The sequence below is a fragment of the Cervus canadensis genome, chromosome 29 (assembly GCF_019320065.1).
Source record: "Cervus canadensis isolate Bull #8, Minnesota chromosome 29, ASM1932006v1, whole genome shotgun sequence".
NCBI classification, from domain to species: domain Eukaryota; kingdom Metazoa; phylum Chordata; class Mammalia; order Artiodactyla; family Cervidae; genus Cervus; species Cervus canadensis.
The window spans coordinates 22,609,726-22,634,420 of NC_057414.1; the positions used below are offsets into that span (position 1 = coordinate 22,609,726).

The 24,695-nt window shown below is 39.8% G+C and overlaps 1 protein-coding gene across 1 annotated transcript in view; it reads right to left on the reverse strand.

Moving 5' to 3' along the window:
* The window catches only part of PRMT3 (protein arginine methyltransferase 3), a 123,006-nt gene extending 102,079 nt beyond the window's left edge, over window positions 1–20,927 (reverse strand). The window contains exons 1-8 of the mRNA XM_043451398.1: window positions 20,740–20,927; window positions 20,395–20,518; window positions 18,730–18,812; window positions 17,118–17,167; window positions 16,384–16,486; window positions 8,251–8,410; window positions 6,848–6,992; window positions 2,623–2,688 (exon numbers count right to left, since the gene is read on the reverse strand). Of these exons, the coding sequence (XP_043307333.1) occupies window positions 2,623–2,688; window positions 6,848–6,992; window positions 8,251–8,410; window positions 16,384–16,486; window positions 17,118–17,167; window positions 18,730–18,812; window positions 20,395–20,518; window positions 20,740–20,767 (759 nt within the window). The 5' untranslated portion in view covers window positions 20,768–20,927. The remainder of the gene's footprint in view (window positions 1–2,622; window positions 2,689–6,847; window positions 6,993–8,250; window positions 8,411–16,383; window positions 16,487–17,117; window positions 17,168–18,729; window positions 18,813–20,394; window positions 20,519–20,739) is intronic.
* Window positions 20,928–24,695: the final 3,768 nt, after the last annotated feature.

Sequence of the window (24,695 nt, forward strand, 5' to 3'; positions counted from 1 at the left end):
ATACATATTTTACATTATACTCTTGAGAAACCATAAATGCCGAGCAAACCTAGCCACACATTGATAAAAGAAAACATGTCAGGCAAAATACCAAGGAAAACACTTCCAATTTATTATTAATCCCTCTCCTAACTGTGGCAGATTTAATCGCTTCAGCAAGAGCAGTAAGTATAAGACAAAACAAACTTTACACATTTTCTATGGTCATGTATTTTGTCCAAAAGTGTATACGGTATTTCTATAACAGTTACAAATAAAAAATTAAAAGCAGATAATGACTGTGTACAGGTCATCGATTTGTTTCATATACATAGAAATATTCATAATTACTTAATTTCCTGATCAATCTTATGATTACTAATACTTGTGTCTTTTCACTATTTTCTTATGTAATATAAGACAAAAGTCTACTCAGAGCATATTGAAAAAGAAACTATGTTTACTTAAAAAAATTCTTACTGCATTGGTATCAAAAAGTATTTACAGCATTCGTATCAAAAAGTATTAAAATATTTTACAAGATAGCTCAAAGATACTATTTTTATAAAAACAGAAGTTCTAAAATTTTAGAACCAGAAAAATTTTTTAAAAATCATTCTATAGATGAGGCACAGAGACTCACCACTGTCTAAAATTATTATGTGGCTGGATCCTGAGTAGCCAGGCAGAACTAGTGATTCTCAGACTAGTACATGTTTAAATTGTATACAACATATTAAGGAAAAAATAAAATAAAAACCTAGGCACAATCTAACGTAAGTATAAAGCAAAATTTTAATAGTAACATTATTTGCTTCACTGGAAAGTGTTTTTTTAGATATTAAATAAACTGTTCTAGCATTATAGGTGCAAATATAAAAACTACTAAAAAAATGATAAGTCTTCGCTATAATAATAAATAAAAAGCAAATAAAAAGGCCAACAAAGAACTGATAAGAACTAATATTTTTAAAAATGAAATAATCTGCCTGTTGGGGAATTAGCAAAACAAAGAAACAGACGCCACCATTACCTTATAGGTAATGTGTTGGCCACAAGATATCAGAACCATATAAATTTCACATCTCCAACTCAGCTAAGTCACAAGTTAAACACAGCTCTTAGGAAACAGGTATGGAAAACGAAAAGCCAGTCTCTCTCTCTTTATGTTATTCCAAGCAGCAAAAACGCAGGAAAACAGTCTTTTCAATATATTAAGGTTGTGGGTCACTACCGCAATATCATGTAAGGTCCATGAAATAACCTTAGAAAAGTATCTTTTAAAATTAAGGGGAACTGTGAAAACCTGATGTTACCAATATACATATTCATGAAGTAGAAAGTGTGTGTGTATGTTAGTCACTCAGTTGTGTCTGACTGTTTGCAATCCCATGGACTATAGCCCACCAGGCTCCTCTGTCCATGGGGTTCTCCAGGCAAGAATGCTGGAGTGGGTGGCCATGCCCTTCTTCAGGGGATCTTCCAGACCCAGGGATTGAACCCAGGTCTCCCTCACTGCAGGCAGATACTTTACCATCAGGAAGCCCCTGAAGTAGAAAGAGAGGGGGAAAATTTCCAAGCAAAGGTATGTGAGTGGCAGAGAGAATCATATACTTGACTGAATTCTGGACTAACTTCCAGTAAGGTGGAACAAATAGAAAACCTGAACTCTTAGGTAACATGCCAATGTAGAGAAGGAGGGAAAGAGAAAGTGAAGAAAAAATGGAAAAATTCACAAGGGAGGAAAAAATATTTGACACAAATTTCACACACATACTCATACACACCATGAAAGAGCATCTTTGAAATAACCAGAGGCAGCATAAACACTAATTGTAAAATATAAAGTATCTCATAAAATGGTCTCAAAAAAAAGCACCTAAGATAAAGTCTACCTTAAAATATTTGACCCTACTTACCAAATGAGTTTTTAAATTAAGTTTTAACTAATTAATGTGAACTAAAATAATTAAATGCTTTGATATGGGGTTTATCTTGTACATTTGAAATTTATAAGAATCACAGTAAATCAAAAACATGGTTTAAGCAAAACTTACATGACTGAGCAAAGTTTAAGTTAAATCACTATAATTAATGAATTTCAATTAAAAAAAAGTGTACTGAATGACACCAATCAGCATTTCTGTTTATCAGTATTCTGCACCACAGATCAGTATCATAAAAGTCTTCCATCAAATAAAGCCAGTATACATGAAATCGGGCTTCCCTGGTAGCTCAGCTGGTAAAGAATACACCTGCAAGGCAGGAGACCCCGGTTCGATTCCTGGGACAGGAAGATCTCCTTGAGACAGGATAGGCTACCTACTCCAGTTTTCTTGGGCTTTCCTGGTGGCTCAGAAGGTAAAGAATCCGCCTGCAATGCGTGAGATCAGGGTTTGATCCCAGGGTTGGGAAGACCCCCCTGGAGGAGGACATGGCAAATCACTCCAGTATTCTTGCCTGGAGAATCCCTGTGGACAGAGCAGCCTGGCGGGCTACAGTCCACGGGGTCGCAAAGAGTGGGGCACGGAGCGACTAAGCACAGCACACACACGAAATCAACTGCTGTCACAACGACCTAAGAGGATTTCTGCTACCCAAGATCCACGTGAGACATGTCATTCTGTAGCCTATGCTACCCACCTTGTCTTTGAAGATATGTGGGTTTTGGTATATAAAATCTCGGTAACTTTCGGTTCGTACTTTGTCCTAGGGCAAAGAAAGGAAAACATTACGTTAGACTTACAAATAAAATTTTTAAGAAGATATCTGCTAATTATCACATACGTTTCTATAGCTACTTTTTGCCTGGAAACCCACGTTTAATCTTTTTTTGCTAGAAGAAAATAATAGCGACTTCCCTGCTGGTCCAGTGTCTAAGACTCCAAGCTCTCAATGCAGGCGGCTCAGGTTTGATCCCTGGTGGGGGAACTAGATCCCATAGGCCACAACTAAAGATCCCGTGAGCTGAAACTAACACCCAGCATAGCCAAATAAATATTTTTTCAAAAAGAAAATAAGAATAGTAAGAGCAACAACACACAAAGAAAACATTTAATAACATCACTGAAAGTAAAATAAGACCTAAGTTCTTAAAAATGTACATATTTTTGTCTTGACATGCACCATCACTATAAGACTTCAAGTGATAATTAATACTAATGGGCCAGATTCCCTGTAGTAGAACTAGGTTAAAATGAGAGGAAAAAGACAAAACAGACAGATGTGAAAATTAGTTACATAAGGAAAAATGAAGCTAAACTGAGTACAGTTTTCTAAGAAAGTCATTGATCAGCATCTACATGATTTATAATCCTGTTTTGTTTCTAGAACTGTCTGTAGCAGGAAATGATGCTTAAAAGCCTATAAGCCTAAAAGTAAATCATTTGAGCCACACAGCCCACATTATGAGACTTCTCCACTCCAGAATCTCACATGACCCATGCCCCAGGCAGGCAATGAACGTTAACATTTATGCTGGTTCCTGAACAGTGCCGGTTCCCTTTTAAATCACCTCAGCTGAGACATGTACTGACAGCAAATTAAGCAGTAAGGGCACAATTGCTAAGGGAATAAAATAAGTCTGATAAAAATATCTCAAACCAGGAATTTTAAACTTCACACTTGGTAAAAAGTAGTTAACACCAAACACTACAACATTTATACCATTCACATCCCTGACAAAACCATGTTTATGCCAATATTTGAATTAAAAAAAAAAAAAGATACATATATATAAAGGAAGTCGTAAATTAAAAGTTGTTTTACTTAATTAGTGGATCTAAAAAGGGGGGATTCCATAATTAATTCCATGTTTTCTGATGGAATTAGTTCTAACTGCTTTACAAACAAAATTTTAAATCAGGTTTATTAAATTAATGTATTTTAAGAATTATTAGGAGAATCTAATAGTCAAGTGAATTTAAACAATAAGTAAAAATCTATAAATAAAATACCACTTCATACATTCTTACTATTTTTATACTCTTCTTACACTATTACCAGTGATTTTTGCTGACATAACAAAACCCACAACGGGTGAACATCAGTCAAGAAGGCAGTCACTCAGAAAGCTCTCACCAAGCACATGGCTCTAACTTAACCACTAGCACCCCAACTCCCGTCCTAAGTCCATGCACTGCTGCTCAGCTCAACTATAAACCTTCATCCGGCTCTTCCTACACATCCATCTGCTTCCACTCATATGCTCACCCTGGTGCAATGAAATTCAAAGTATACTAAACACAGTGCTTTGGACATAGCAGAGGTTTGATTTAATAAATGAATTTTTGAGAGGAAAATCCACTAAATGCGAAAATCCAACAAATTAAAGACAAGCCCTCGAACCATTTCTAAAAATTTATTCTAACAAAAAACTAAAACTGTTCAATATAAAATAAGGTAATAAACAAAAATAAAATAATCTTTTGCACTCACCTATTAAAACTAAGAAACACAAAAGAATAAGGGGTTCTTTTGCTTCTCAATATTAAGCAGCAAAATAATCTTTTAAGACTAGTACATGGTGTCATGGAATTATTCCTACAAATATTTTAAAAATTTAAGTATGAGACTAAAGACAACAGAAAAATTATATGCTATAAATTTTACTGATATAAGTAACAGCATGTTTTAAAACACAGGCTCATGAAGGTGGACAGAATGACTGAGTCAGCTACAAATACAATGAGGAAAATGAAGAAAAATTATTTAATGGTACTAATAATCTGGATAAATGTTCACCGGGATAAACAATGTTTTTCTTTGGGGGGGGGGGGAACAGAGTGTGATACATGTCAGATTTAAAACATCAGCAACAACTCCTTTCAGAAAGATAAAGTGGTGAAGGATTTTGAAAGTTCATGTCATCTATTCTGCTATCAATTATATCTCTGGAATTCCAAGTTACCTTCATCTTGATTCTGGAAAATAAGATTACAAACTATCCTTACTTATAATCATTAAATAAGGCATATCCAAAATAGTGTCATTAAAATACTGTATCTGAGACTAAGCAACAAAAAATCCAAATAATATTTTTATAAAAGCAAGGCAATTCTAAGCATAAAAATAAGTGTCCTGTATGTATGGCTTCTCAATTTTAAATGATTTGTAAAGATCATGTGAGACTCTGGTAGTAGCACAACCTTGAACAAATTATATGTGCTAAAAATTGTTTTGATAGGAAACAGAAGAAATATTGCGTGACATAAGGCACATTTCATATCTGTCCACAGTATGTAACTTAGCAAAATATAAAATGGACAAATACTCTTTCTGAATAAACTATATCCATATTTCCTATGATCCAAGGAGAGGTAGTTACACTGTGTATCAGCTAAGGGGAATTAAGGCATGGCAAATTATATTAATAAGATTTCTTAAGTGATTCCAGATCTAAAAGAGAAAAGATGGCACTGGTAACTTTCAGCTGGAACTTCTTAAGGTACATCAAAAGGACTTAAAGATACTCCATCAGGTATGAAGATCCTCTAGTTACTGAAATATAGCTACAAGGGTCCAGGAGAGAGATTTGGAAATAAATCCAAACTGGATTCCCAGACGACTGAACCGAGAGCACTCAGATGTACTATCTTCTAGGCGTCTCGGTAACTTACCAGTCTAAAAAACCCAATACAATTTCCCTATCAAAAACATTAAAGGTTCATGGCATTGAAACCGATGGGGTGATTTAAAATGACAAACATGGGCTAAGAAAAACTCCTTTAAAGAAAATATTCTAGACACAGTAAAATTAATTTTAACGAGGAAAACGGTGTATATCCATTTCTTTTAAATAAATTCATCCTGGACTTAAAATAATTTCTTACTTATAACTGTTATTTGCAATCCTATGCAACTACCCAAGTAACAACAAAAAGCACAACCAACCCTGACAAGTCAGTAGTAAAGAAATGACATGACATTGCTTTAAAAGACTACAAATAATTACAGTTACTATTAATCAGCAAACCTCCAACTCTGCGATCCTGCAAAACTGACTCAACAAAATATATAGGTGTTATTAAATATCCCTGGTTATTTTAAATAGGTATGTTTCAAGGAACACAGTCTTCAGGCTTCCGTAAAATAAATCAATCTTCTGAGGAAGGATTCAAAGGGGATTTTTCTTTTGTTGGTTTTAAGAAAGAAAAAAAAAGGTAGTGACAACTAAAATTCACAGAGATAAACATCTAAATTTTTCAATAATTTTTAAACTCCAACATTTGTTAGATATTTTCACTTTTACTAAATTAAAAAATTACACTTTGCTATTTCATAATCTATAATAGATGATAAAATGTATCTATTATACCAGGTACAGCTAGAAATCTACTTATAGTTTATATAAATATTACCATTATAAAAATTAAAACCAACCAAATTCAAGTATCTGATCTGATTTAGGAAATTCTATCATTGATTTCAAATGTAAAAAAGTCATGCTATAACTGTGAGAATTATCTACAACTTTGTACCAAAGAATTATTCTTTGCCCAAACTAATGACAGTACTGCTAATTAAAACACTAATTTCTCCTTCACACATTAAAAGGCAAACATATAATTTATTTCTTTCTATTTAAAAGTTGCTCTTGAGAAGCCTAAAATCATTAGGAATTTTTCCCATTTTTCTGTTTTAAGCAAAAGTAATCTCATAAAGATTAACAATGATCTTAAGTAGAATTTATAGTAATTCTGATGCTTCTATAATCTTTTCAACGTAAGATGAGCTATCAAGTACCAAAAAGATCTAAAAAGCAGTTCTCAAAAAAAAAGGCAATTCTACCACAGCATGTGTGTTAAGAACCAGTTTCACTCTATCTTTCCTTCAGCATGGAGTTGGCACATCTGTGCTCTTTTCTAACCTTGAGCATTTCTTCGTGTATCCCATAATGCCCGTAGGAGCTGAAATAAACACCGTCCTCATCCTCCGGGAGGTCTGCATTGGCAGTGGTAGATGACGGGCAGGCTCTGACATCTGCGTTCATCACAAAATCCTGAGCAAATTGTCTGTAATCAATTTGAAATACACCCTTGAGACAAGTTTATTGGACCATGAAAAAAGGAAAGGCTAGAGGCTGAGGGAGAGGTAGAAGGGGAGTGTGGAGTGTGATGAGCCTCTAAATCACGCTCTATCTTAAGCAACGAAAAGCTCCCCCTGCTGGATTTTAAGCAACAGGCATATTCAAACCCAGTTGGAAGCATTCCTTCTGCAAAGCACAAAAGCATAGCCAACTGCAAATTATGGCTGTTGATACCTTCCGACCGAACAAAATAAGCATACTATGACTCTGTTCACTTTATTATTTCTACTATTCCAAAATCTTATTATATCATGGAAAGGTTATATGGGCAGAAAGCAGATACAAACTGGAAATTATTTACACACACCAACACCATCCACTCAGGCTCTAAAACTCAGTTTCCCCTCTGATCACAACACATCAGGAACCTATAAGGTATACGTGGGAAAGAAGTGTAAAGAGGCAGATAAGAGAGTTCTTGGTTACTAGGTTATTCAACATAAAATATCAGAAAAAGGGAAGGGAAACTACAATCCGCTTGACTATTTTTCCTGCTGGACATTCTGGCAAACCATTAAATGGGTACTCAGGCAGTAGCAATCAACTTACAAATCTAACAGGTTAAGCTGGAGGTATATATACCTCCAGAATCTCAGACTCTTATCTATTCAAGGCCTCCTAAATCAGAATCTGTAGTCTATTGCGTTACCCAGGTGATCTGTATACATGTAAAATTCTGACAAGTACTAAGCCAGCAGAATGCTAATTTACGCACTGTAGAAAACCATTTTATGGAGCTAGTTTTCTGATTACATACTTCACCATAATTATCATTTGATTCTTTAAAAACAAACATTTCACCTGTGTATTTCCCAAAATGTAAAATGTATTAATCCCTATACTTTAAAAAGCCTAGGAGAAGAAAAGGCAAGTGGAGAAAGCTATTAGAAAGAAGGTAATTTAAAAGAAGGTAGTATTAAGTAACAAACGCACTCAAGAGGAAAACACTCCTGAGAACAATTACCATTAATATAAAAGTAATTATATAGAAGTATATGAGAATAGAATTTTATGTTAATCAGTTGTAGCCACAATATACAAAAATACTGCATATCCTCAATATTACTAAAATTAAATATCTACACTGTGCTTTCTAGTGCATGAAATATTTTACTGTATTTCACCTTGAACTGTATTATTTGAGGGACCTAAACCATTAATTTTCTGTAAGATTGATAAATTACTTCATTTTTTGCAGGTCCTCACGTGCTCCAGCCAATGCAGCTTCAGCAGATAGTGCCCTGGCTTCCATGTGCTTCAATTTCTCAACCAGAGATGCATTTTCACTGAGCCCATTGGGATAGGAGAACGGGGCTGACACCGGCTCATAAAGATCTTCTACGTCTAAAAAGTAAACGGACATCATTTTCAGGCCGTCTTATAACAACAAAGCAGGTACACGTGTTACAAGTAAACATATACTAAGTGCCTATTACGCAGCCAACTGAGAATAATTAGTACAAGTACGTTTAACTATTTAATATCCAAATTGTTTTGGGTTTATAAAGAACATGCTGTTAGTCTAGTTGGCTAAACTGAACACACAAATAGTAACTGCACTGAATCAAACCCAGGACAAAGCAAAAAAAGTAGAAGGGAAAAAAATGCTAGTATTTATTGATCGGGTATCTTTCAAATTCATGTATTACATCTCATTTCATCTTCAAAACAAACCTAAAATATAAACATTTATCCCTGTTTTAAAACATGGGAAAAATAAATTTCAGAGAAATTGACTGGCCCAAAGTCACATAGTTGTTTAATGAGGGAACGTTGATCCAAACTCTTGCCTGCCTTTCTAGCCCATGTTCCTGCCATCACTAGAGGGCCACCTCTAGTCTCTGGGTCTTTACCTGTAGAAAAACAAGTATTACATCTGGATATTCCTTAAGGACAACATGGAGGTGAGGAATTCTGTACACTCACTGAGTTTTTCATCTTGGGTAAGGGGGTATGCAATCTATACACTGTCTCAGTGCTGATATTGTTAAATATCCTAATTCCTAATATTATTAAAAATTGATTTAAATTTAATTTCACTGTATGTAAATTAGTAACTTCTGCTACAGAAGTTAATATATGTAAATCATTAATTCTGCAAACAGAAATTAATATGCGGAGCTAGTGAGTTGTACAAAACTGCAATGTCCATTGACCAGTCTAATTAACTTTCACATCAACCTAAAGCAATAAAAACAATGCAGGTATTATACCGTCTCCTCAGAGCAGCACTGAGGGAAGCAGGACTTTATCCCCCCACTCAGTCTTTACTCGCAACAATTCTTTAGAATTGGGACAAAATACTAAGTTTTTCACAATAATATTATATAAAGACTAACGCCTAAATTGAACTTGTTATAAAAGCAGTGCAGGATAATCAGTCTAGCAGAACACTGACTCTTTGCTTTAAAAAACTATAGATTCATCTACTATTTAATTCACCCAAAATTAACAACAGCAACAAAATACTGCCAAACTGTTAAAGGATGGTGGTACCATTTCTCTACTTCCCACTACAACTCGCATTGTGTATCTTGTCTTCAAAATTCTTTGAACTGTTTGCAAACCACCTTGTTAAAGCACTGAACAAAGAAATTGGCTTGTTTCAGCTAGTTTCTCTATTTTGCTTTCTGCTGCACTAAGTTAGTCAGAATAAAAACTTTATTAATAATACAGTTGTCCCTTGGTATCTGCAGGGGCTCTGTTTCAGGATCTCCCTCAGATACCAAAACCCACAGATGCTCAAGTTCCTGTATAAAATGGCAATTTACACTCAGCATTTTAAATCATCTCTAGATTCCTTATAGTAACTAGCACAATATACATGCTATACAAATAGTTGTAAATACAATGTAAGTAGTTGCCACTGGGCAGCAAACTCAAAATTTTTTTTTTTCTGGAATTTTTTTTCCTGAATATTTTTGATCCAAAGTTGGTTGAATCCAAAGAGGCAGAACTCCTGGATACAGTAGGCCTGTTGTACACAGATAATTACAAATTAAAGGTTAAGTGTATAGCTTTGAAAATGAGAAAGGATTCAGTAAACATTAACATTCATATCTACAGTATATCAAAACAGTCTAATTCAAAGTCCTAACCACACTCAGGAAGAAGTGCCACATCTACATTCTGTCTTAGGAAGTGCAAATCACCTGGACACTCCATCTTGGCAGCTGGAAACTACCACAAAAGATAGTCAGTTTATCAGGAAGACCTAACAATTATAAATGAGAATAAATCTCACAAGAGAGTTTCAAAATACATGAAGCAAAAGCTGACAGAATTAATGGTAAAAGCAGAAAATCCTCCAATCACAGTCAGGGATTCAAATACACCTCAATCAACAATTGATAGCGGCAGATTTTTAAAACTCCACAAAGACATAAAAGATCTGAAGAAAAATACTAGCACTGTGACCCATTTATACAAAAATGTGCCCAATAACTGTATCTTGACACTTGTGAAGAATACTCATCAGTAATTCTGTACAATGTCCCTCAACCTGGGGTTGTCTGATGATTTTTTCATTATTGGAATGAGGTTATACACTTTTGGCAAAGACAACAGAGAAACAATGCTGTCTCCTCAAAGTATTACACAACGGGGCTCATGATGTCAATATGCTTATTACTGGTGATGTTAACCTTGATCACTCAGTTGTGGTGGGGTCTGCTTGGTTTTTCCACAAAAGTTAACGTCTCCTTTTAACAGATTTCTTGGGGGAGATACTTTGAACTATGCAAATCCTATCGCACCCACCTAAGTTTTCACTACTAATCTTAGCATCCATGGGTGGCTCTTCTCGGCAAGTTACTACTGCAGTCATTGCCTAATGCTGATTTTTTCTCTCTTCTCCAACATTTATTAATAGAAATTCTATGCTAAAGTGGAGCTAATTCTTCCCCATTTATTTGATTATTCATGTCAGTATGAATTCATGGACATTTATATTATCCTAAGGGTTAAAACTCAACACTGTCATTTTCTGTGTCATTCAATTTTTTCCAGTTTTGTCCATTAGGAGCTCCTTCAGGTTGGCTTCCTGTGTTCTTTAGGTAAGTCTCCTCTTTTCACCTTTTCTTAAGTACTTCCTTACTTTCTGGAACAAGATGTCCCAGGTTTATCTTGTATTTTCCCTTTTTCCCTGCCTTATCATGGAATCAATCACCTCTCTCAGGACCCCTGGCACCTTATATTAATAAAGGATTGTAAATCAAGGTTTGGACATGAGGGATGCTCATACTGACATTTTTCTAGGCCCTTCAGCAGAGCTAGACAATATATAAATATGTATTATACTAATCCACTCACATCTATACTTCTCTGTCTATATGCACACACATCTGTATTTCTGTATCTGTCTGCCTATATAAGAAATACTGTGAATTTGGACTTCTGATTCTAATCTGTCATCACAAGATTCATTTCATCCTTCAATTCAACTTCCTTCTCCAACAATGAAAAACCTGGCTCTTATTCATATTAACTTACTTCTTCCATTCTGGCATATGTGAGAAGTGTCAGAACTGTTAATCCATACCCTCCAAGAAGGGCATCCCATGTTGCCAGTGGTAATGAATCTGCCCGCCAATGCAGGAGACACGGGTTCAATCCCGAGGTTGGGAAGATCCCCTGGAGAAGGAAATTGCAACCCACTCCAGTATTCTTTCCTGGAAAATCCCATGGAGAGAGGAGCCTGACAGACTACAGATCATGGGGTCACGAAGAGTTGGACATGACAGAGCAACTGAGTACACACACATTCACACACACACAGAGCACCCCCACACAAGAAATTTCTTTTCTTACTGGATTATAGCACTGATGTAGTTCTTTTTCTCTGTAGCCTCAGCACAACATCCAGTCAAGGTCTCATGGAGTTCTTCCCCCCCCCCACCCCCGCTGCAGTAGGGTTACATTATTCCTTTGTATCACGGTTTAGTCCATCTGTTAGTGCTTGCATTCCACCTCACACCAACACCACCCTCATACCCATTCAGCCTCATCACTGCTGGTTTCTTTAATGATGTGAAGGCTATAAAACCTGACTACGATCCTGAGGTCAGAGCTGCACAAAGACCCACCCAGTGACGGCGTCACCCCTCACCTGTCACCGCAGCCTCTGCTCTCTGCTTCCATGTCTGTCCCACAAATCCAAGCAGCCAATCTCAGTTTCCAGTTTATCCTTCCTGCACTTCATTCGCAAAAGTGACCAGACACATAAGCATTTTCTCAAATCTCTCCTACACGAAGAGCATCATACTAGATACTCTTGAGCTTTGCCTTTCTCATTTGACACTACATCTTGGGACTCCCCTAGCAGTCCAGTGATTAAGACTCTGTGCTTCCAATGCAGGGGGTGCAGGTTTGATCCCTGTTCAGGGAACTAGGATCCCACATGACACAGAGAGCAACCAAAAAATTACAAACAGAAATGAAAACAACAAAAAAGACAGCTGTCCTGGACAGCATTCTGCACCAGCTCCGCTCACGCTAAGACAGGATTACTACTGCGTGGTATGGACGTGCCAGTTTGTTCAACCACTCTCCCATTTGTGGACAGTTAGGCTGTTCTCAACATCGTGGAATTACAATGCTGCAATGAAGAACCATGTTTTCTATGTATTTTCAGAGCGTTGGAGGTGTATCTTCAAGACCAATTCTTTTCTTTTTTTTTGTTTTTATTTTTATTGGGCTCTAGGGGATGGGATGGGGAATACCTCTGTAAGTTATGTCCCACTAGGAAGATGTCCATTCTAACTTTCCTGGGATAGCTTTCGGAGTTTTTTCTTTTTCTTGGAGCCACTGCTCTTGCTGGCAGCAGCCTCTTCAGGTCCACTGCTGAGTGGCTCCTCCTTGGACAATTTCCGCTTTTTCTTGGGGACCGTCTTGTTTTCTGATTCATCAGGGTCAGTAACTGTTACCTCTTTGGGAAAAAATTTCTTCCTCTTGGGAAGACTTCCAGTACCGGCTGTCTCTTCAAGATCACTACTAACTAGCTCTTCCTTGGAAAAAGATTTCTTTTTTTTGGGTTTGGAAAAAGAGACAGATGGGTCTTCCATTCCATTCTCCTGAAGACCCTCCTGGGGCTTTTGCTTTTTCTTCTTTTTGGGTCTTTCACTTGTCTCCTCACACTCCTCCAGGGCACTGCTATTTTCTGAAGAAGCCAGGGCAATTGCAGCCAGCCTTTTCTTTTCCTTCTTCAAGCGTTTCTTCTCCTGTTTCTGGAGCTTCCTAGTAATCTCAGCAGCCGCTTCCTCTGCCTGAACCATTGCCTCCTTCATGGCATCCAGCTTCTTTCGGGGAATCTCTCCAGTCTCATAGAAGGACAACCACTCCTCAACTTGTTCTCGAAGCTTCTCCCCAAAAACACTGGTGGGCACCTCAGAGAAGCAATCGATTCGTGAGGCAATACTGCATTTGTTTGCCAGGTATCGGGAGATGCGACCTTTGTTCTTGGCAGCTGCTCGGCCAATGAAGGTAGAGTGGAAAATGAGTCCATATTTTGGGGTGTTACCCCTTGTCTTCAAGGCTCTGGAAACTTGGTCCCTTTGCTGGGCCCAGGGAATCACTCAGACACCAGGACTGGCCATTTTCAAGACCAATTCTTACGAGAGAAACTGCTCAGTTTGAAAGTTCACGTCCAGGTTTGTGAGGTACTGTCAAATCTGATTCTACTAGCAGTGTATGACAGTGCCTATCTCTCCATGGCCTGGTCAACAGACGGCGCTATAAAAATCTTTACCAGTCTAGGAAGTGAGAAATGGTAACTTGCTGTTGGGTTATTTTTATACCTTTTTTTGTTCTACAGTCCAACCACGTATCTTTCTCCATTGTTCCATCAATTGTTTGATCCTCTGTCCCTTAATTTTTAAGAAGTCTTTTATATGAAATGGATATTAACCCCTTGTGGAATATGTTTCAAATTCTATACCATACTTAAAAAAAAAATTGACTAAACTCCATTTTATTCACTCAGATTTCATTAGTTTTTCCCTAATGTCCCCTTTCTGTTACAAAATTTCACCCAGAATACTACATGTGTTTAGCTTAAACCCTTCTTGGCTATGACAGTTTTTCAGGCTTTCCTTGTTTTTAACAACATGGACAGTTTTCAGGAGTATTGGCCAGACACTCTGTACAATGTCCCTCACTTTGTGTCTGTCCGATGGCTTTTCATGGTTATACTGAGGTTACTGGTCTCGAGGGAAGACCACTGAAGTAAAGTGTTATTTTCATCACATCATACAAAGGGCTCATACTATCAACATGACTTATTATTGATGATGCTAACCTTGATTACCTGGCTATGGTAGTGTTTGCCAGGTTTCTCCATCGTATAGTTACTTCTCCCCTCTTACACTATACATTCATCACTTATTTTCTTAGTCATCTTTTTAAATTTAGTCATCTTTATATCCTCAAAAGCCAAAATACAAAGCAGACGCTCAATAAATATTTACTGAAGGGCAGTGGAGGTGAAAAGGTCGGTCACCAAGCCAAGAGGCAGGGGAATGAAGACCTTCTCTTCCATCTCTCTCCACCAACGGCCAGGAGCACAGATCCTTTGTGAGGCTTTTTTGTTTTGGCTGCAGGATCTTAGTTTCCCAACCAGGGACTGAACCTGTGCCCCTTGCAGGGGAAGCATGGAGTCCTAACGAGGGCCCACCAGGGAAGCCCACAGATCCTTTGAGAGATGCAAACAGTACACTAATGAGCATACCCAGTTCAAGGTCCACTTCCTTCCCTAGGCCTTTTAACTGTTCCAAACCTCAGTCATGACTTCTTCATCTAACTCCTTAGAATCTATTTACTAGTAATAACAAATTCTCGGTCATTAGGCACTTACCCTGACAGGTATTAAGTGTACACACCTTTGGAAAGTAAAGAGTTCAATACTGGTCTGCGTCCACAGTACTCAGTACTCAGCACACAGCACACAGCACTCAGCATCTGCTGATCTGAGTAACTGCTTTCTCTTCTGAGCTGCCCTGTATTTCCTACTTCTCAGGAAACTTACTAGATTCCACCATACATTATTAATACAATACAGGTAACTCACTCAAAAACAAAACACACCTACTATTAGATTATGGGCTCTCTACAAGAAGGACTCATTGGTTAGGTTTCCACAGAATTTAACATACTACTGGTTAACCTGTGAGTGTTCAATTTGAGTTTAGGGTGTCATGAAGACCACCTAGTGGGCATTTCGTCATGTATCAGAGAGATCACTTTGGTCACTTCTGAGGAGAAAATAAAATTTGAGAGAGGTTATAAAAACAAGAAAGAATCAACCTAGGCCTCACCAAATTTTAGAATTAGAGATAAAGTTGGAAATCTGGCCCCAGTTCTCATTTTGCAGATGAAGACTTAAACACAGAAAGCGTAAGTGCTTTGTCCAGGGTCACGCAGTCCCTGAATCATACCTTAAGGTTCTTTCCATAGCATCACACTGCCATACAACTCCCGTTAATGGTACTTCTTAGGGAAATGAGTGGTTTCCCACAGTTCTCACTTTTCAGAGAACTGCTCAAATATACACTGTCAAACTACTATCTGTGATGGTGTGTGTCTATTTAGACCAGTCTTGCTGATCTAAAGACAGCAAGCCCTCTATGTCACCCAGCTGGCACAGAACATGAAAGAAAGTATAAACTTAAAAATAATAATAATAAATCACGAACTCCAATAAATTAGATCTATAAAGGATGAGTAAGAAGCGAAGTGAATTTTCACAGGATTCCAGTTCAATAAGGAATGAACCAAAGCACAGAGCAAATAACTCAGAAAGAAAGCTACGGTCAATAAATGAGTGAACCCGCCACAAGGCAGGCTGATTTAGTTAGTGTACATGGGTAAGCCCATGAGAATCTGCATGGTCTGCTCTGCACCAAAACAACTACTCTGTAAATTAGGTATCTTAAGAAAAGTCAATTATCTGATGATGAGGTAAAAGCAGCAAATACTGCTCAATTTACTTAAATCTATTAAATATTTCATCTGATTTAAATTTTTTTAGATTTAAAAGTTATCAATTTGAGTTACATTAAAAATTAGTCTGCCAACGAAAAACTACTCTCTTAAATGTTCCTATGTTTCCAAACATCTTGTACACAATGTTTATCCCAAGCTCATAGCCCTCCCTGGTAACTGCTGGCGTGACTCACTTTTCAAGTGACTTAACTTACCTACTGAAACCAACTACCCAGATCTTTTGAGAATCAAGGAGATAACATATCTCCTATAAAACCTAACCACTATTCTGCCATAACAAATGACCCTACTTTAAAGTAGATACCATATGTTCAGCTTACCAAATTGAAGTAAAAGGTCATCTTCTAGTACAGGCTTTAAATACTCTTCTTTCTCCCAAGGCACTGGGTTATATATGGAGTTCATATATTCAACTGTAGGATTCTGGAAATAAAATCAATTGCATTATTTTTTCACTGCACATAATCACACAATCCCCTTACCAAAAGAAAATTAAACAAAAAAGGAAAGCATGTCTACATTAACACACAATTGCTGTTTAAAATGAATCTGTGTTAACCTGCCATTTCATTAACTTGACTGAATGATTGCTTAATTGTTTCAGTGCAGTTTTATACTGTTTGGATTTGGGGGAAATGGCAATATAAATATCAACTGACCAGAACTAAGTGTTTAAAAAAAGAGCAACTAAAGCACTTAAAAATCACACTAGAAATCAGAAATTTCTGATTTTATAGGAAGACTGTATTCTTTATCTGACACTGAATTACTTTGCCACATAATATTGATTCATCTCTCACATACAATTAAAACCATACTTAAGTATGGTATGTATTATATGGTACTTATGTATGCATGTAAGTACCATGTATTTACCTGGTGCTATATGTTGTGCTAGTTCCTAATGTCCAGAATTCCAACATGATGAGTGTAAAATTTAAAACACTTCCTTATAGAGCAGTTCTTCATATTCTCTTAAAAATGAGTGCACTGATAATCACTGCAGCATTTCTTTAGGTTTTAAACAAAATTGTAAATTAAGCTACCATCTTACCTTAAGTCTAATAAAATTTATCAGTTTAATGTATCCATAAAATTCAAGTCCTAAAAGGGGAAAAAAAAATTCACTTATTTCAACATGAGTTTTGTTTCATTGACCTGCTCCAGAGATGCTTCTCTGGTGAGACAACAGCCATAGATGACAAATTTTTAAATGCCTTCCCTGCATTTCTAGAAAATGGGAAATTAATTTTTAGAATTCAACTCTTCTCAGAAAAATACAAATAAGGAAAATTAGGCCTTAGATTTTACCAAGTATTTGGCAGTTGACACTAGAGCCAAATTTTCTAATTCCCCAATTTTTACAGTATCTATCAAACTATCATTTTGCCAAGTCACAGAATATACAAAGTATACTAGCTTTTACATTAAGTTAAATGATACAAATGAAAAAACAATAAGGCTTGTATCTGGTTCTCACCTTTTCAGAAATGAAGCAGCATTTAAAATAAGGGAGAGAAAATAGCATGTCCAACCAATTATTATTTGTCATGAGAAAGACTATTACGAGAACATGTGCTAAGTTACTTCTCATGTCCGACTCTCTACAACCCTATGAACTGCAGCCTTCCAGGTTCCTCTGTCCGTGGGATCCTCCAGTCAAGAATACTGGAGTGGGTTGCCATGCCCTCCCCCAGGGGATCTTCCCGACCCAGGAATCGAACATGCAGCTCCTGTGCCTCCTGCACTGCAGGCGGATTCTTTACCCCTGAGCCACCAGGAAAGCCCTGGAGGAAGACTTATGAGAACACACTGGTATATGAAAGTGCTTCATGTGCATAATAACAAACAAAACCCCTATTTGGTAAGTGAAAACGTAACATTATATTAAGCATGATTCCAATTTAAAAAGGCACATTAGAAATATGAAAAAAAACAAACAATTAAACAGTAGTTTATGTCTTACAAAAAGAGTTGCGGTTGAACTTATGGTTCAAAAACATACTGCATCATATGTGTATCTAAGACCTAAAATCTGCCTATTTGCTATTCTTCAGTAATGTCCTTCCTAGTTATTAGTAAATACAGGGACCAAAAAGTCAATTCTCTACTGAATTAATTTTAGAACCATACTGTAGCTCTTCAATATTTATTTAGAGTAAAAGGCTTTAAGTATGTCTACAACAGAATCATCATCTGAACCTCTGGCTACCACTTTAACTGTATCACTCCCTACTTCCATACTCTTATCGAACTCCTTATAAAACTCAATCTTGTATGCCCTTAAGTCTATGTTATGCTGAGCTGTAAGCTGTCTTTTTTCATAATGATCTGCCTCCTTTTCCAAAGTCCACCTTTACCCTTATTTTCCCTAATTCTAATATCCCCCCCTTCTCTTAAAATGATTAAAATGCAATCACATGCCAAGGGTGTTTTTTTTTCCTTTTTAGCTGTGAAGCGAATTTAAGCTTAAATACAGTGAAACTTATCTAGAAGAATGACTCATTAATCTTTCCTCAAAAGCCACTTGCCAAAAACACCTCATTTTCATAAACTGTTACTATATGTTTCACTATATTAGACTTGTATAGAAAATGAAGAGATGTGGTAAAATATAAAGTTTGAATTTCATTACTAAAATTTTCTTTATTCTAAAAAATACTTACCATGTTTATGAACCATGTTATCAATACTAAATTGATGCTCCGACTTACAGTGTGAAAATGTTTCTTCAGCAGATGTAAATAACCTGAAAAATCAAGCAATAGCTTCATGGAATAGTCACCTAACAACTCTATTGATTTCATACTTAATCAAATATACACTTTTCCCCTCACTCTACAAGTTTCCAGTTTTACTTCCAATTAATAATAATAAAAACCACCTGTAGAGAGGATCCCAGCACTTCTAAAGGGAATTAGTACTTCTGAGTCCCATTTTACACCTAAAACAAACTATCCTTTAAAGGTCAAGATTAATATGCCAAACAATAGCAGTGAATTTATCACAAAGCTTTTGGGAGAGAGAAATCCCTTTGATAATCTGTGTCTCTCAAGACATGAACATTCCCCATGTAAGACTCTTTTTTCCTCTAAGTATCAATTCTTGTTTTCAGAGGCTCTGAACTAGCATAGGATCAAACGTCTTTTAGAAATAAAGTATAAAATGTAATTTTATAACTGGCACATTTCCAAAGTGCCGTATTTCAAAAAATAGTCTTATCGTGCTCCCCAAGGATTTGCATTACAGACACTGGGAGGCCCAAGCTGCTTTATTATGTTATCTGCAAAACTGAAAGATGCACAGTAAGTCAGGAATTTACAGCAGAGACACACCTTTATGCTTAGCACATAGGCAGCAGTTTTAAATAAACATTTACCATGATAGGTTATTTTTGTAGTATTTACCCAACCTATCACAAAGAAGTACCTGCCTGATACTCAGTAAATATTATTTTGTGACTAGAGTATATGCACACATCCCTTATTTACGCAAATGAGGCTACACGAGGAAACTGAGGAAATCAAGAGATGCTAATATACCATCAATCAGTACCATGCCCAAACTCAGGAGGAACTAATAAAAATGTTTATTAAAGACTAGTCAATGCCACTCAGTCCTCTTTCATCCCCACTTGCCCAGAGAAGCAGTCAAAGTCAAAGCTTGTTGAGATGAAGAAGCAGAATTTTAAATTGAAAGAACACTGTTTTGGCTATAAGACAAACCACAGCTCTGCAACTCTGAACAAGTTACTTTCTCTCAAAAAGGCATCAATTTCCTTCACCTTCAACAGGTGGGGGTCCTCTAACAAACGAGGTTCTTTAAATGGTTCAAATGGAACTATTTTACACCTGAAAAGCTTTCTACTTGTCAAACAAATATAGAAAGGGAGAGCCGGAAGGATTCTGAGGGATTAATCTAGTTTAGTGACTCCCAAACTTGTTACTCTTTAGAATCACTTCCGATAGTGTCTTTGTAAAAAAGCAGATTCCTAGACACTAACCCTGATCTAGAAGGGCGGAGGCGCAGAATTTAGCATCTGTAATTTTTTTTTTCTTAAGTGTTTTAGGTGACAACCAGACTAGGGAACCACAGATCCAGTCCAGAAGACTTTTATTTTTACACAAGGAGAAACTAAGGCCCGTCAAAGACCAATATTGTAACCTGGCTTCCAGCTCATGGCTCCTCCCTCTGGACAAACCCTCACTCCCAACCATGGGTTCCAGATTTCCAGGGCAGCCACTCGGGTTATAGACTCCAGCAGAACCGACCACGAAAACCCACGTGGCTCGGCCACCCTGGGCTGGAACCTGGCGCTGAGACGGACGAACCTGTGGCAGAACAGGCAGGGGGTCCGCTGCTCGGCGCAGGGGAGATCCGCGTCGTCCTCATCCTCCCAGCTGGCCTCGTCGCCGCTGTCGGACTGGCCTGGCGGGTCCTCCTCCTCCGCGGCGCCTAGCACACGCAAACGGTCAGACGGCCTCGGACACCAGTGCTAACCGGGCGCACGAGGGGCAGGGAGGGGTGATGGCTTTGGGCCCGGCCCTCCCCCCCAACCCCGCACCTCCCCGTTCCTCTCCGCTGGGCCCCTCCGCCCCGACCGGGGCGCAGGGGAAGAGGGCTCTCACTGGCCCCACCGCGGCGCGGCCTGCGCGCCGAGGGCCCGGGGTACCCACCGGTAGCGCCTGACGCTAACGAGCACATGGCTGAGGCGGCCCTGGGAGACCAGCACGCCGCTGGGCGGGGAACAGCCGGCGCAGAGCGCGCAGCCGCCTCAGAGCAACGCCGGCCCGGGAACCCCGGAAGCAGCGTGAGCGCGCAGCGGGGCCGTTGCTCGGGGAAACCTCGGGGACGCCGGGAAACGCGAGAGCGCGCGCGCCGGCTCGCGAGCGCTTCCGGCCTCAGGAGCGCAGGGTCGTTCGCGTGACTAGGGTGGGCGGGGTGAGGGCAGGGCTCCGCCCCCCCAACGCAGGACGGACGCAGCGCGCGCTGAATGTGCGCGGAAGCCTGGGCTGGCCCTTGCAGCTTGTACGTAGCTTTGGTATTCTCTTTGGGCTGCGGCAGGCATTAGCGTTGACACCGTGGCCCACAGCCCAGAGCCAACAGCGGCTCCGCAGTCCGCATCGCGCCCCTAGTCCATCCGTTATTCTAGGGAAGAGCGGCTAGTGGAGGGAGAGCTGCTTGCAGCGCCCTCTGGTGGCGGAAAATGTCAAACGCAGGCGAGAGCCTGGGACTCCACCCTGGTTCGGGGCCCGAGGCGCCTCTGGGGTGCGGCTGGGGAAAGGGAACTGCAGAGACCAGTGAATGTACCAGGGGCCAAAGCCTGAAGGGCCGTTTTAAGCAGTTTTGTCTTTGAAGTATATGTCCCAAGTTCTAGTACCAGATGTTGGCACTGGGTTTGGCACAAATTTATCCAGTTAAACTGACTGCTATGGCGTGCCAGGCTCTAATTTTGTCTGACATCTCAACTCATGCCTCTTCCTTGGACCCCACTCTCCAGGGGCTTCCCTTGTGGCTCAGATGATAAAGTGTCTGCCTACAATGTGGGAGACCCGGGTTTGATCCCTAGGTCGGGAAGATCCTCTGGAGAAGGAAATGGCAACCTACTCCATCTAGTACTCTTGCCTGGAAAATCCTGTGGATGGAGGAGCCTGGTAGTCTACAATCCATGGGGTCACAAAGAGTCAGACACGACTGAGCGACTAAACTTCCACTCCAGCCTTTCATTTGGTGCTACTCATTTCCCCGCCTCTATTGTCTTTGATCATGGCATCTGGTCCCATCACTTCATGGCAAATAGATGGGGAAACAGTGGAAACAGTGTCAGACTTTATTTTTTGGGGCTCCAAAATCACTGCAGATGGTGATTGCAGCCATGAAATTAAAAGACACTTACTCCTTGGAAGGAAAGTTATGACCAACCTAGATAACATATTAAAAAAACAGAGACATTATTTTGCCAACAAAGGTCCATCTAGTCAAGGCTATGATTTTTCCAGTGGTCATGTATGGATGTGAGATGGACTGTGAAGAAAGCTGAGCACCGAAAAATTGATGCTTTTGAAGTGTGGTGTTGGAGAAGACTCTTGAGAGTCCCTTGGACTGCAGGGAGATCCAATCAGGCCGTCCTAAAGGAGATCAGTCCTGGGTGTTCATTGGAAGGACTGATGCTGAAGCTGAAGCCCCAGTAATTTGGCCACCTCATGCGAAGAGCTGACTCACTGGAAAAGACCCCGATGCTGGGAGGGACTGGGGGCAGGAGGAGAAGGGGATGACAGAGGATGAGATGGCTGGATGGCATCACCAACTCGATGGACGTGGGTTTGGGTAAACTCTGGGAGTTGCTGACAGACAGGGAGGCCTGGCGTGCTGCGATTCATGGGGTCGCAAAGATCGGACACGACTGAGCGACTGAACTGAACTGTCTTTGATAACGAAGTCCTACTGAAGGGGAGGTGCTTTTGTCTCCACCTCAGACCGTTGTTTCTAGAGTAGCTTCCACCGTCACCCAGGCAGCCTCCAGTCAGTTTCTTAGCACCTGCATGTGCACTAAGTCTCCTCAGTTCATTCAGTTCAGTCGCTCAGTCAGGTCTGACTCTTTGCGACCCCATGAATCGCAGCATGCCTCCAATTCTTTGCGACCCCATGGACTGTAGCCCACCAGGTTCCTCTGTCCATGGGATTCTTCAGGCAAGAATACTGGAGTGGGTTGCCATTTTTTTCTCTGGGGGATATTCTAGACCCAGGGATCGAACCCTTGTCTCCTCCATTGCAGGTGGGTTCTTTACCACTAGCACCACCTGGGAAGTCCTTTTTCCTTTCTTCTTTCAGTCTTCAGCCACAATACTGTTTGAGCATGAGGGAAGGGCCATGTCTCTACTTTCATTTCTCTGGCACATAACATGTGGCCTAACTTATAGTAGGTACTCAATAAATTTGCTGAGTGAATAAAAAAATTCCTTAATGAGAATTCCTTGTATTACTGCTAAACTCTTCTGAAGTTTACTCCTTTTCTTTTATTGTCACGCCTAGGGGTCAGAATCCATCAAATACCAGTTTTGAGGTCCCCTTATATCAGGATGTCCCACTCTGCCATGCTTAGTCACTCAGTTGTGTCCAACTCTTTGCGAACCCCATGGACTATAGCCCACCAGGCTCCTCTGTCCATGGAATTATCCAGGCAGCAATACTGGAGTGGGTTGCCGTGCCCTTCTCCAGATCTTCCAAACCCAGGGATTGAACCCAGGTCTCTGGCATTGCAGGCAGATTCTTTACTGTCTGAGGAGCAGGTAAACCCAAGAAAACTGGAGTGGGTAGCCTGTCCCTTCTCCAGGGGATCTTCCCGACCCACAAATCAAACCAGGGTCTCCTGCATTGCAGGTGGATTCTTTACCAGCTGAGCTACCAGGGAAGCCCATAGTGTAGGATATTGCCAGACTATCTGCTGGCTTCGCTAGGTTAGACGTACTGTTCACTGTTTACTGATGTAAACCCACTGCCTACATGTCCAGTGGCACATAGGAGTAGCACATAGCATTGAATGAACTAATGAATTCAAACGCATTTGTTACCTGGGCTCATCCAGTTTTTCCTTCATCCTTCCAACACACTCTCCAGCAAGGCTTATCTTCTCCCTGTCTGCATAACATTTGGAGGAAGACGTGCTAAATCCCATTAACAACCCAGGTAGATCAGTGGAGCCACAGGTTTGATCCCTGGATTGGGAAGATCCCCTGGAGAAGGAATTGGCAACCCACTCCAGTATTCTTGCCTGGAGAAGCCCATGAACAGAGGAGCGTGGCGGGCTACAGTCCACAGGGCTGCATAAGAGTCGGACATGACTAACAGACTGAACAACTCCATGTTAACATTAATCAAAGTAACACCCAGTCTGGAGGACTGACAGGGTCAGGAGTTTATCTGTCACCACAATGCTGGGCTTAGCAGGGAGCAGTTTTCTTTACTCCAAAGATAAAACACAGACCCTCTCCCATCACCCCACTTCACTACCGAGATAAGAATAGAATGTTGAAGACCCAACAGGTTTGTGGGTAAGGAAATAACAAACAGAATAATTTAAAACTGGGCACTGGGTATAGCTGCTTTTAGAGTCCACCCGCCTCAAGATATCCTCATGGGGTCCCCTCACTTCATGCCACACTTCTTGCAGCCCATGCTTTGGTGTTGTTTATCACCCAAACACACAGACTCTTCAAGAGTTCAGCCCCAGAGGAACCCCACCCTCCATGAAGAAGGAAGATGTTCTATCTCATTCTCAAAGCCCATATTCCAAGATCTTATCTCATCCTAAAATATGCCTCTTTCCTAAATGACTGACATTGGGCTTATTCCATCCTAAGATATGCCTCTTTCCTAGATGACTGACATTGGGAATGCCCAATACTTTCTCAGGACAGACAGACACACACACGTGTGCACACTTCCCTTATAGCTCAGATGGTAAAGAAGCCACCTGCATTGTGGGAGACCTGGGTTCCATCCCTGGGTTGGAAAGATCCCCTGGAGGAGGGGCACGGCAACCCACTACAGTATTCTGGCCTGGAGAATCCCCGTGGACAGAGGAGGCTGGCGGGCTACAATCCGTGGAGTCGCAAAGAGTCCGACATGATTA